The sequence below is a fragment of the Pseudophryne corroboree genome, chromosome 12, assembly GCF_028390025.1.
Source record: "Pseudophryne corroboree isolate aPseCor3 chromosome 12, aPseCor3.hap2, whole genome shotgun sequence".
Lineage (NCBI taxonomy): Eukaryota > Metazoa > Chordata > Amphibia > Anura > Myobatrachidae > Pseudophryne > Pseudophryne corroboree.
In genome coordinates, this window is record NC_086455.1 from 74532874 (window position 1) to 74545717 (window position 12844).

At 46.6% G+C, this 12844-nt stretch overlaps 1 protein-coding gene across 1 annotated transcript in view; it reads left to right on the forward strand.

The window, feature by feature from the left end:
* STARD9 (StAR related lipid transfer domain containing 9) overlaps window positions 1-12844 on the forward strand; it is a 495399-nt gene that overhangs the window by 135010 nt on the left and 347545 nt on the right. The window contains exon 2 of the mRNA XM_063947652.1: window positions 6730-6799. Within this exon, the coding sequence (XP_063803722.1) occupies window positions 6730-6799 (70 nt within the window). The remainder of the gene's footprint in view (window positions 1-6729; window positions 6800-12844) is intronic.

Below are 12844 nucleotides of genomic sequence, written 5' to 3' on the forward strand. Positions count from 1 at the left end.
CCGCCTACAGTGCCGTGGGACTTATGTTTAGTCCTGAAAGCCCTTCAAGTTGCCCTATTTGAACCACTTAATAAAGTGGATCTTAAGTGGTTGACAGCTAAAGCGCTCTTTCTACTGACTATGGCATCAGCTAGAAGAGTATCAGATTTAGGGGCATTGTCACGTCGTTCCCCATTTCTGATTTTTTATCCAGATAGAGCAGTTCTCAGAACTAGATCTGGGTATCTTCCTAAGGTGGTGTCTAAATTCCACCTTAATGAAGAAATTGTAGTCCCGGCTTTCCAGGTAGTGGGTCTTTCTGCGGGAGATGCATCGCTGGACGTGGTCCGTGCATTAAGGATCTACTGGGATCGTACCAGTGGCATCAAAAAGACAGATTCTCTCTTCATTCTCTACGGATTTCACTAGTAAACAAACGCTGTCAAGATGGCTTCGGATGACTATTTCAGAAGCATATTCTCAGGCTGATCTCCCTGTTCAGGCTAATGTCTCTGCTCACTCTACTCATAAGGTAGGTCCCTCATGGGCAGCACAGTGTGGTGCTTCAGCAGAACTGATATGTAAGGCAGCCACATGGTCTTCCATTAAAACATTCATTAGACATTATGCCTTGGATACCTTTGCCTCTCATGACGCTGAATTCGGGTGATGGATTCTCCTGTACAATCAGGAGCGTCCCCACCACTAAATTGCTTTCCTGCAATTCCTGTGGATAACCTGTGGATCCTGCCGGAGAACTATACGTTATGGTAAGAACTTACCGTTGATAATGGTATTTCTCCTAAGTCCACAGGGATCCCAGCCTGACGCACCTGATTTTGAGGATCTGGAAGGGTGTGCATGTGTGTTCTTCTCGCCTTATTAGGGCTCTACATGATGCTCCTGCCTTGTGCTTTGGAATACAACTGATTTGCCTGAGCCAGGAGGCGGGGATATATGGATGGGCCCGTTGCATGCTGGGAGGCCGGAAAGCTTTGATCGATTGGTGCTGTCGCTTCATCATATCCCATTGTTATACTGTGGATCCTGTGACTTAGGAGAAATACCGTTATCATCGGTAAGTTCTTACCATAACGTATATTTAGTCTACTTTCGAACCATCAGGATAGGTGGACTTAAAATACATCTCGTTGAAGACAGCTCTTCTTTTGGCACTGGCATCAGCTTTGTTGTACATGCCTCAATACCTTTTTTTCATGAAGACAGAGCAGAACTCAGGACACAAGCTTCATTTCTCTAGCATCCATAAGGGATATTGTGGAGACTTAGTACGATGGGTATAGATGGGGTCCTATATTTATATGACCTATAGTGGATGTAATTATTATTATTATGCTGTGTTTGAGTTTGGCGAGTGCTACCGCCGGGTTTGGTGTGGCCGGGCTACCTTGGGGCAGCACGCCATAAAATTTATTTAGCACTTGTGTAACACTTCTATTTTTCCACTAATTTTACTCTTTTGAGTATTTTACTAACACTAACATATAGCTCCTGCTTCTTTCTTATTAACACATATTAACACTATAGTATATCAATGGTGTGCTGCCCTGGGGTGGTTGGGCCTGAGCCGACTTTGTGGGGTCCACGTCCTGGACTTATACTTAGTATTAGGGACCTACCTCAGAGCGGGACCAGAGGCATTTTGGTGCCTTCCTCTGTTTACTACAGCAGCAGTCAGCACACACAGCTCTTCCTGACTCCCAAGACACACTGAAAAACTGGTACAGGGTGTAGCAAAGGGGGAGAGCCACTATTGTACACAGTCTGGGTCCTCTACAGGACAGAATTTACTAGTGTTTCACTGTAATATAATTAGCTGACAGCCTCACTGGTGCTGTACAGCTAGGTGTGTGCTGGTGTCTCTCTCTGTGTGTCTCCTCTCACATACAGTAAGGGCAGGCTTGATCACTATTACTGTCTATGTGTATGTTATTGTGATTACTGTAAACATGGGTAAACACAAACTATGCAGTGTATGCCACACTAAATTCTCTCCTTATCTACTGATTCTGTTTCATGTGAACAATGCAGCCAATCTTCACAACTCAGTGAAGGGGCTGGGTGAGTGGGTCCAGAGCCCTCCTGGCTAGGGGCTCTTAAAACTATGATGTCTGATATGTCATCACAACTGTCTGCTAATGTACAGAATACTCAGCTACTACAACAGGCTGTTGCAGATTTAGCTGCTAGGGCAGATGTTACACAGCCCTCCATCTCTCATGCAGTTCCACAAAAGCGTGCTTTGCTTGCCATACTTTCTGATTCAGATGAGGATATGCAGGAGGATGGGGAGGACTTAGATCCTATTAGTGGGGATCCTGTTTCTGCGCAGTATATTGAACCCCTCATTCTGGCTATACGGGACATGTTAAAGCTCCCTCTAGAGGACGCTGCGTCACAGAAGTCGTTTTTCTTTACACAAAGCAAGCCAAATGTCACTTTCCCTGATTCTGCAGCATTAGCTGACCTATTTAAGTTGGCCTGGAAAAATCCAGACAAAAAATTCCAAGTGTCCAAAAAGTTTTTGCGCACGTTCCCATTTGCTCCTGCAGGTAGGAAATTCTGGGAAGATCCCCCCCGGGGGTTGATGTATCAGTCTCTCGACTATCCAAAAGGGCGGTGCTGCCTGCCCCGGGCTCCTATACCATGAAGGATCCTGGGGACAGAAAGATAGAGACTACTCTCAAATCTATTTACATGGCAGCAGGTATATCGCAGAAGCCGGTCATAGCAGGTTGCTGGATGACTCATGCCATTCACACGTGGGCTACTCAAATTCAGGAAGGCCTCTCAGGGACTATGCCCCTGGTCACTATGGTGACTTTCCTCAACTACATTCAGGACACTACACGCGTCTTGTGTGACTCGCTCAAGGAGATGGGAAATATTAATGGTAGGACTTCTGCCATAGCAGTGTCAGCGCGCAGTGCTTTGTGGTTGCGTCAGTGGATTGCAGACACAGAGTCAAAGCACAATGTGGAATCTCTCCCCTTTTTGGGGGAATGGCTCTTTTGGGGTTGAGTTGGATACATGGATTTCCAAAGTCAGTAAGTCAAAAAACTGCAACCACCGGTTCTCAGAGACAGAGCACCAGTTCTGATTCCACTAAGTCCTCAGCATGATAGTGCCCACCCATCCTGAGGAGATCTCGAGGTGGGAACCCGATTGTGTCACTTCAGCCGCATCTGGGAAAGCTCCTGCCAAGATACAGTACCTGAGTAAGGGACCTCATTTCTCAGGGCTACAAGCTGGAGATTGACACTGCTCCTCCCCAACGATTTTTCAAATCAAACTTACCAGCTTTGAAGGATACGCACGTTACGTTACAACAGGCCATCCGAAAGTTGGTCCAGTCCCTCGTCATTGTTCCAGTACCAATACCACAACGAGGCAGGGGTTATTACTCCAACCTGTTTGTGGTTCCAAAGCCGGACGGCTCGGTACGGCCCATTTTGAATCTAAAGTCCTTGAACCCTTACCTAGAGGTTATCAAGTTAAAAATGGAATCCCTGAGGGCAGTGATTGCGGGTCTGGAAGAACAGGAGTTCCTGGTTTTCCTGGATATCAAGGACGCCTACTTTCATATTCCAATTTGGCCACCTCAACAGGCTTTTCTGAGGTTTGTCCTACTGGACGATCACTACCAGTTCCAGGCACTACCCTTTGGCCTGTCCACAGCTCTGAGGGGAATTCACGAAGGTGATGGCGGAGATGATGATCCAACACTAGGCACAGGTGGTCAATGTTGTCCCTTACCTGGACGATCTTCTGATAAAATCAAGATCCAGGGAGCTTTTACTGCTCCATGTCGACCACACTATCCAACTTTTGTCTCGCCATGGGTGGATTCTCAATCTACAGAAGTCCCACCTGGAACCGACTCAACGGCTCTTGTTCTTTGGGATGTTACTGGATACAGTGGCCCAGAAGGTGTTCCTCCCGGAGGACAAGGCGAGAACACTTCAGGAGATGGTCCGCATGGTGCTCTGACCTGCTTATGTATCCATCCATCTAATTGTTGGGGAAGATGGTAGCCTCCTACGAGGTGATCCAATATGGGAGGTTCCATGCCAGAACATTCCAATTGGATCTCCAGAGCAAGTGGTCCGGATCACATCTACAGATGCACCGGATGATTCGGCTGTCACCTCAGGCCAGTATTCCCCTTTTGTGGTGGCTGCAGTCCTCCAATCTCTTGGAAGATTGGAATTTCGGGATTCAGGATTGGACCCTCCTGAAGACGAATGCGAGTCTACGAGGATGGGGTGCTGTCACCCAAGGGGCACTGTTCCAGGGCAGGTGGTCAGCCCATGAAGCCCTCCTTCCGATCAACATTCTGGAACTTCGGGCGATCTACAATGCTCAGCTTCAGGCCTCTCCTCTGCTCACGAATCACGCGATACAAGTTCAGTTGGACACCGCCACTGCAGTGGTGTACATCAATCGGACACCGCCACTGTGTACATCAGAGGGACATAAAGCAGAGCCTGCATGCGAGAGGTGTCAAAGATACTCCTCTGGGTGGAAAGAAATGCAAGAGCAATGTCAGCAATCTTCATTCCGGGAGTGGACAACTGGGAAGCGGACTTCCTCAGTCGTCACGACCTCTACCCGGGAGAGTGGGGACTCCACCATCAGGTATTCCAACAGATCACCCACCGGTGGGGCTGCCTGCAGATAGTATAGTATTGCTCTCGAACCAGGGACCATCAGGCGAGGGGGCGGTGGATGCCCTGATGTCGCCTTGGCCCTACCGGCTGGTCTACCTGTTTCCTCCGATTCTGTTGCTCCCAAGGGTGCTCAAGCGAATCCGAAATCAGGGACTCCAGGTAATTCTGATTGCCTCGTTTTGGCCTCGGAGGGCGTGGTACGCTGATCTTCTGGACATGTCCGTCGAAGGCCTCTATAACTAAGAAGCAATCTTCTTCAACAAGGACCGTTCTTCTACCCTGACTTACGGCGACTTCGTTTGATGGCATGGAGGTTGAGCGGAACATTCTAGCTCACAAGGGCCTTTCCAAAAAGGTTATTGCTACCATGGATCTGGCCAGGAAACCTGTGATGTCAAAACACTATCATCATATCTGGAAAAGATATGTCTCTTGGTGCGAGGAACGCACGTATCCACCTGCAGAGTTCTACTGGGTGTGCTGGCTCCTCCCTTCTATGTCCCCCCCAGGCGTTGACTTTTCTGCAGGTTCTCTGTTGTGTGGTTACCTGTTCAGCTGCTGTTGTTATTGTTACCAGCCGTTGCTGGTTATTATATGTTCATGATGTGATGGTGTTAAATCTCACCACTCTTTGTTGTCGGGTTCCTTCTCTCATATATTCCTTTCTCCTTTGGGCACTGTTTTACCTATAACTGCCAGTGGGGAGGGGGAGGAGGGGGAGCATAGTGTGGAGGAGCCAGCGCACACAGTGAAGAAATTTAAAATGCACCAGCTCCTTTTACCCCATCTATACCCCATCGTACTAAGTCTCCCCGATATCCCTTATGGACTACGAGAAAAGGGTTTACTGGTAGGTAATTAAAATCCTATTTTCTTCCAAAGGTGGTGTCTGCATTCCATTTAAATCAGCTTGTTGTGGTTTATTTGTTTAAAGACTAGTCTGGATAACCATGTACCCTGGATGTAGTCAGGACTTTGCAAATGTATGGCTCTAGAACAGCAACCTTACAGAAGTTGGATGCATTGCTTGTACTATACGACGCTGCCTGAAGCTGACGTTTGCCAGATAGATTTGTATGGCTATCCAGCAGGCATATGTCGGCAATGCTAGACAAACACCATTTTTCCATTTCATCTCCCTCCACCAGAGCAGAGGGTGCGTCCTGGGCGGCCGTCGTGGTGCTTCCACACAACAGTTGTGCCATGCGGCCACTTCATCCTCGGTTAATTCCTTTTTTTTTTTTTTTACAAGTTTGACACCTTTTTCATGAATACAAATCCAGAACTCCGTAATATGGAATATTCCGAAATACCGAATTTTTGAGCACGACTATGAGACAGTGGCACCTTTGCTTTCTGATAGTTCAACGTACACTAACTTTTTTATGCTATATTCTTATTCTTATTATTATCCTTTATTTATATGGTGCCACAAGGGATCCGCAGCGCCCAATTACAGAGTACATAAATTAAAAATCTAAACAGAACAGTAGTGACTTAAGATTGAAGACAATACAGGACAAGTACAGGGTTAATAAACACTGACACAAGTATCAGGGTGCCAGAAAACTGCGGGATTAGGTGCCGGCGAAAAAATTGTTTAAGTAAGAGAAGGATAAACACATGAGGGTTGAGGTACCTGCTCTTGAGAGCTTACATTCTAAAGGCTGTGCTTTTTAAAACATAAATATGTCCTGTGTTTAGACTTGGGTCCCATCCACGAGATATCTCATTATGGTATTGGTACGCATATATTCCAAAATACTTAAATATCTGATATCCAATTACTTTTGGTCCCAAGCATTTTGGATATAGGAGACTCAACCTGTATTGGATCTGCCAATGAAAAATACCTGCCTGCCTGTGACACATTTTACAGTGTGTATCAGGATTGTTTGCACAAAGATGCAGTAAGCTCCAGTTAGAAAATCGTTTCTATGCACCGTCTGGTCACATTAACAGTACCATTTGCAATGATTGCTGGATGCTGCTGTTGTACACTACTGTATGTCCGTTCAGATTCTATTCAGTCTTCTCAATTGTTTACTCTTTCTTTCAGAGAGAATGCAGAAGGCGCAAGAATCGTAGTGAATGTTGATGATAAACTAGCAAGGATTAGAAACCTAAAGGTATGATTTTCCACCCATAACTCCGTATACAGTACAGTTCACCTATATACTGAACTTGATGAGAAAAAACATGGTGCTACAGTTTGCCTTTTTGTGTGCATGACTTGGATAATTCTGTTCTCCTATGATGCTTTGCCTAAATTCAATGCGTGATTGTGACAGAGGGGCATATTTATTAAACAAGTTTTGTGGGAAATCCCCTGAATCTATGATGGAGGATTTACAGCAGATGTCAGAGAGATCTGCTGCAGTTCCCCTGTTTCCGATTACAATAGCAGCCTCCATAGGTTCTTGTGCTGTATTGTCAAATTTACCAAGCTCCGGAATGCTTTACTTGGCCCCTGTAGCTAACGCCATCTTTTTATGGCGTTAGCCATTGTGTCTTCTAGGCTACGTATCGCAGATTTTACCAGGAGAGTGATCCTCCGGATCTCTTCCCAGTAATAGCCACTCAGACATGCGTGATGGGGGTTCTGCACATGCGCAGTAGGCTGCTCTGGGTCCTGAAGCACAAGGTATTGTAATCGCACCAGCAATGATTTATCTTGTCAGGTGTTTTTAGGTGGCTGGTGCATGTAGATTCTATCTAGAGCCAGCCTTCTCTGCTGTATCATATAGCCAATTTCTCTTACGTCCTAGAGGATGCTGGGGTCCACATTAGTACCATGGGGTATAGACGGGTCCACCAGGAGCCATTTGCACTTTAAGAGATTGAAAGTGTGGGCTGGCTCCTCCCTCTATGCCCCTCCTACCAGACTCAGTTTAGAAAATGTGCCTGGAGCCGGTCACAGTTAAGGGAGCTCCATAGGAGTTTCTTTAGTTTTTTTATTTTAATAGAGTTTAGGCACAGGGAGGCAGCTGGCAACAGCCTCCCTGCTTCGTGGGAATAAGGGGCGGGGTAGTGTCCTCCCTGCGGGGTCTGAGCCACTATCCCCGCTGACAGGACACTGAGCTCCTGAGGGGACAGATCGATCGCCGCCACAGGGGATCGCTCACCCCAGCAGCATGCTGCCAACCCTCTTACAGAGCCAGAAGACGGTGGCGAGCGAGTCACCGGCCCCCTGAAGAGCGAGGAGCCGGTGTGAAGATGACGGCAACAGGGTAGAGAGCGTAGTACTAACTGCGCTCAGGGGCTCAGCGGTACATGATGCGGCGCTGTGAGGGGAGCCCTGAGCCAGCGCCTACACCCTACACTGGTCAGCAAGACTGTCGGGGACCCCAGATCACCGCCAGCATAATTCCTCAGGCCAGTATAAAATCTGAACAGAGCGGAAAGCAGCGCCAGAAAAGGGGGCAGAGCTTCTCCTCAGAGCGGACCCAGCGTTCAGCGCCATCTTCCCTGCATGCAGAGATGCTGACAGGGGAGAGCCGTCCCTCCACATCAACACCAGGGGGTTGTAGAAGGGTGCGAAGGTGGTGTATTAGTCTGTGTAACCTATAAAGTACACACAGGGCGCTGGTAAAGGGTTTCCTTTATCTCCCAAAGCGCTGTGTGTGGGTTGGCTCCAAACTCCGTGTCTCTCTTGGCATTCTTTGTGTTGGAAACTCTGTCTGCCATTTCCCAGTGTGTGTGGGGGTGTTTGCTGTCTCACATAAGCCATATCTAGGGATTCTGTGTCATATGCTGCAGAAGATATGTTCTCTCAGGATGATCCCATTCCATGTAATCAGGATTGCTCTGGTTTAGCACAGATTCCATTGAGAGAACCGGAGTGGTTAACCTCTATCAAGAGTATGATTTCTTTAGATTTCTACTAGAGTAGCACAAAATGAACTGCAAGTCAGGTTTTACAGACCTCTATGGCTGTTTGGTTCGGGTCGGCACCTTCAGGGCCCCCTGGCACTCACTCTCACAAACGTGTTCTTGCCCAGATTATGCAAGACGACATAGACACCGACTCTGACACAGTAAACGGTGATGGGAATGTGCTGAGGGGGGCAGCATCTCTTGCTAAAGGGGTGCAATTGATGATTGAAGCCATTAATGATGTGTTACATTTCGTTGACACAATACCTGAGCAGGTTGAGGAGGCTTTCTTCACTGATACTAAGAAAACCTCGCTAACCTTTCCTGCATCTAAAGAATTAAATGCTGTATTTGAAAAATCCTGGGAAAACCCAGAGAAAAAATTCCAGATTCCTAAAAAGGTTCTGGCTGCGTTCCCTTTCCCTGAGGAGGATAGAAAGAAATGGGAAACCCTACCCATAGTTGACGCATCTGTGTCCAGACTGTCAAAGAAGGTGGTTTTATCTGTCTCGGGATCTGTCACGTTGAATGAACCAGCTGATTGCAAAATTGACACTACACTCAAATCCATATACACAGCTTCAGGGGCGATATTACAGCCTACTATTGCCTATGCATGGATTTCTAAAGCTACAGTAAAGTGGTCTGAGGAAATGCATTCAATGGATAAATGTGACGTTGACTTGTTCTCACGTAACATACAGGATTCTGCGGGATTTACGGTGGAATCCATGAAGGACCTGGGTTCGATGGCTGCTGGGATATCTTCCATGTCGGTCTCCGCTCGTAGAGGACTCTGGCTGCGCCAGTGGTCTGCCGGCACGGAATCCAGGAAAGGCGTGGAGAACCTACCCTACACAGGTCAGGCCCTATTTGGGGAATCGCTAGATGTGTGGATCTCCACAGCAACGGCGGGTATTTCACCTTTTCTTCCTTCAGCTGCACCTGCTACGAAGAAACCTTTTTCTTCAGCTCCGTCACAGTCCTTTCGGACTCCTAAAACAAGAAAAAACAAGCTGCATAACACCTTCTTTAGAGGAGGATGGGCTAAATCCAAAAAAACCTGCTATTGCAGACTCCCAGGACGAGAAACAAAAAAGAGGGGCAGTCCTCTCTGCTTCCGCAGAGAAAACTGAAGAAAAAGAGGACCTTGTCTTTTTCTGGGGCACGCTTTATGAAATATATATTTTTATAATTAAAATTAATACTTTATTCTTCTATATTAAAAATTCTAGGCTTTGTCTTAATTAAGTAATGTAAGGCATAAAAATTTGCCGTTTATACAGCGATGATCTCTATATCATTATCCGTGCCCGGGTATCCCTGTTATAAATATATCTACCAATAGGTGTATTTTAGGGATATGATCACTTTATCTCCTTCACCGAGATTTACAATTTTTTGGAGTTTGTATGTACTCCTTTTTGTGCAATAAGTGAAAATTTCAAAAAAATTATAATTTTTTTATTGGGTTTTTTTTTTTGGAGTTTGTATGTACTCCTTTTTATTATGTTCTGTTCAAAAAATTAATTCAAAATAATTTTTTTTATTTAGAACAGATAGTGTGTTTGTCCCCTCGCAATTATGTATGTGAGCGAGACACCTTACATATGGCTTATACACAATAATCTGAACCACCACCACTGCAAAAATATATATATACCATTGCTCTACACCACTGTATATTCAAAATTATTATAATCAAAACATTTGTACCTATCTTGTCGTTATTCCACACCACTGCACCACTGAATCTTAATAGAATGAAAAAACCCAATGGTATCCACAGGGTATATAGTGAAAGATTCTTTTAATTCAAGCTTGCTTACAAATTCTACTCATTAGTGGCCACTACATCACATTACTGATACACATGTATCCAACATGGAAAGTTGCAGATCAAGCTGTTTGTAACTCAATTGAATTCATATATATACACACATCTGTAGAATTACTAGAAGGCCCACATAGAGGACTCAGCTGCTAGTTTTCATTATTGCTGCACTAAAAACATTAATGTTTCCTGTTAATCACAGAGACAACACCGGGCATCCCGGCTGCTTAATCAGGTGAGCCTTCTATTATATGGAAAAAACAATAAGCAGAAAAATACTCTATGGATACTAAGAAAGTGGAATGACGAATTGTAGTTAGATCATATATACTTTACATATACAGAGGTGGTCCAGCAGCATTACATCTCGGTGAGGAGAGATCGTGACCACCGGCGTCCGTGTCCGTGTAAACCGGAAGTCGGAGCCGGCCCGGGGCGGAAGTGACGTACGTTTCGCTTTCCTAAGCTTGTTCACAGTTGCCTGTTGCCAGGACGAGAAGCCTGCTTCTGGCACATCAAAATCCTCAGCATGACAGTGGACCGCACAGCCTGGAGGAAGGACCGGTGGGGGCGAGACTCAGAAGGTTCAGTCACGTTTGTGTGGCGTCGGGTCTGGACCCCTGGGTGCAAGATATTGTGTCCCAGGGGTACAGACTAGAATTTCAGGAGCTCCAGCCTCACCGTTTCTTCAAATCAGGCTTGCCAGTTTTACTGGCAGACAGGGCTATCCTACAGGAAGCCATCCAAAAATTAGAAGGGTCACTGGTAATTGTCCCAGTTCCACCTCATATGCACAACAAGGGTTACTATTCAAACCTTTTCATGGTACCGAAACTGGATGGTTAGGTCAGACCAATTTTTAATTTGAGATCGTTAAACCCCTATTTGAGGGAGTTCAAAATAGAATCTCTGAGAGCGGTGATCTCGGGTCTGGAGGAGCGGGAGTTTCTGGTATCCCTGGATATCAAGGATGCGTACCTCCACATTCCGATTTGGCCGCCGCACCAGGCTTTTCTAAGATTTGCACTGTTAGACAGTCACTATTAGTTTCAGGCACTGCCGTTCGGCCTCTCCACAGCACCGAGGGTGTTCACCAAGGTGATGGCGGAGATGATGATTCTCCGCAGGCAGCGAGTGAACATAATTCCATACCTGGACGATCTGATAAAGGCAGTGTCCAGGGAGTAGTTGTTACAGTCGATTACTCTTACGACTCAACTGCTCAGGAATCACGGTTGGATCCTGAACCTTCCAAAATCACATTTGGAGCCGACAAGGAGATTGTCTTTCCTGGGGATGGTCGTCGACACGGAAGTGCAGAGGGTCTTTCTTCCAAGGGAGAAAGCTTTGGTGATACAATCTATGGTCAAGGATGTCTTGAAGCCTGCCCGGGTATCGGTTCATCAGTGCATTTGCCTTCTGGGGAAGATGGTGGCCTCATACAAGGCTCTACAGTACGGATGATTCCATGCTCGTCCCTTCCACCTGGATCTCCTGGGCAAATGGACGGGATCCCATCTGCACATGCACCAGAGAATACATCTGTCTCTGGTGGCTGCAAATACCCCCACCTTCTGGAAGGGCCGCAGGTTCGGAATTCAGAACTGGATCCTTCTGACCACGGATGCAAGTCTCAGAGGTTGGGGAGCGGTCACCCAAGGGAAAACCTTCCAAGGAAGATGGTCAAATCAGGAAGCCATTCTTCCAATAAACATTCTGGAATTTAGAACTGTGTACAACGTTCTTCTCCAAGTGGCTCATCTTCTAAAAGATCGGGCCATTCAAGTTCAGTCGGACAATGTAACGACGGTGGCCTACATAAACCGACAGGGAGGAACAAAGAGCAAAGCTGCAATGTCAAAGGTGACAAGAATCCTCCTCTGGGCAGAAAGACACGTGTTGGCGCTGTCTGCCATCTTCCTGCCAGGAGTGGACAACTGGGAAGCAGACTTCCTCAGCAGACACGATCTCCATCCAGGAGAATGGGGCCTCCATCCGGAGGTGTTCACAAACGTGACCAGTCGTTGGGGCGTGCCTCAAATCGATATGATGGCCTCACATCTCAACAAGAAACTTCGGAGGTACTGTTCCAGGTCCAGAGACCCACAGGCAGTGGCAGTGGATGCCCTGGTAACTCCATGGGTGTTCAAGTCAGTGTATGTGTTCTCTCCACTTCCACTCATTCCAAGAATCCTAAAGCTCATAAAGAGAACAAGGGTTTCGGCAGTTCTCATTGCTCCGGAATGGCCAAAGCGAGTTTGGTACGCGGATCTTCTGGATCTACTGCTGGAAGAGCCGTGGCCTCTTCCTCTTTGCGAAGACCTTCTCCAACAGGGGCTGTTCGCTTATCAGGACTTACCGCGGCTACGTTTGACGGCATGGCAGTTGAACGCCAGATCTTAGCCTGAAAGGGTATTCCGAGCAAGCTTATTCGTACCCTGATACTGGCTAGAAATGGGGTAAC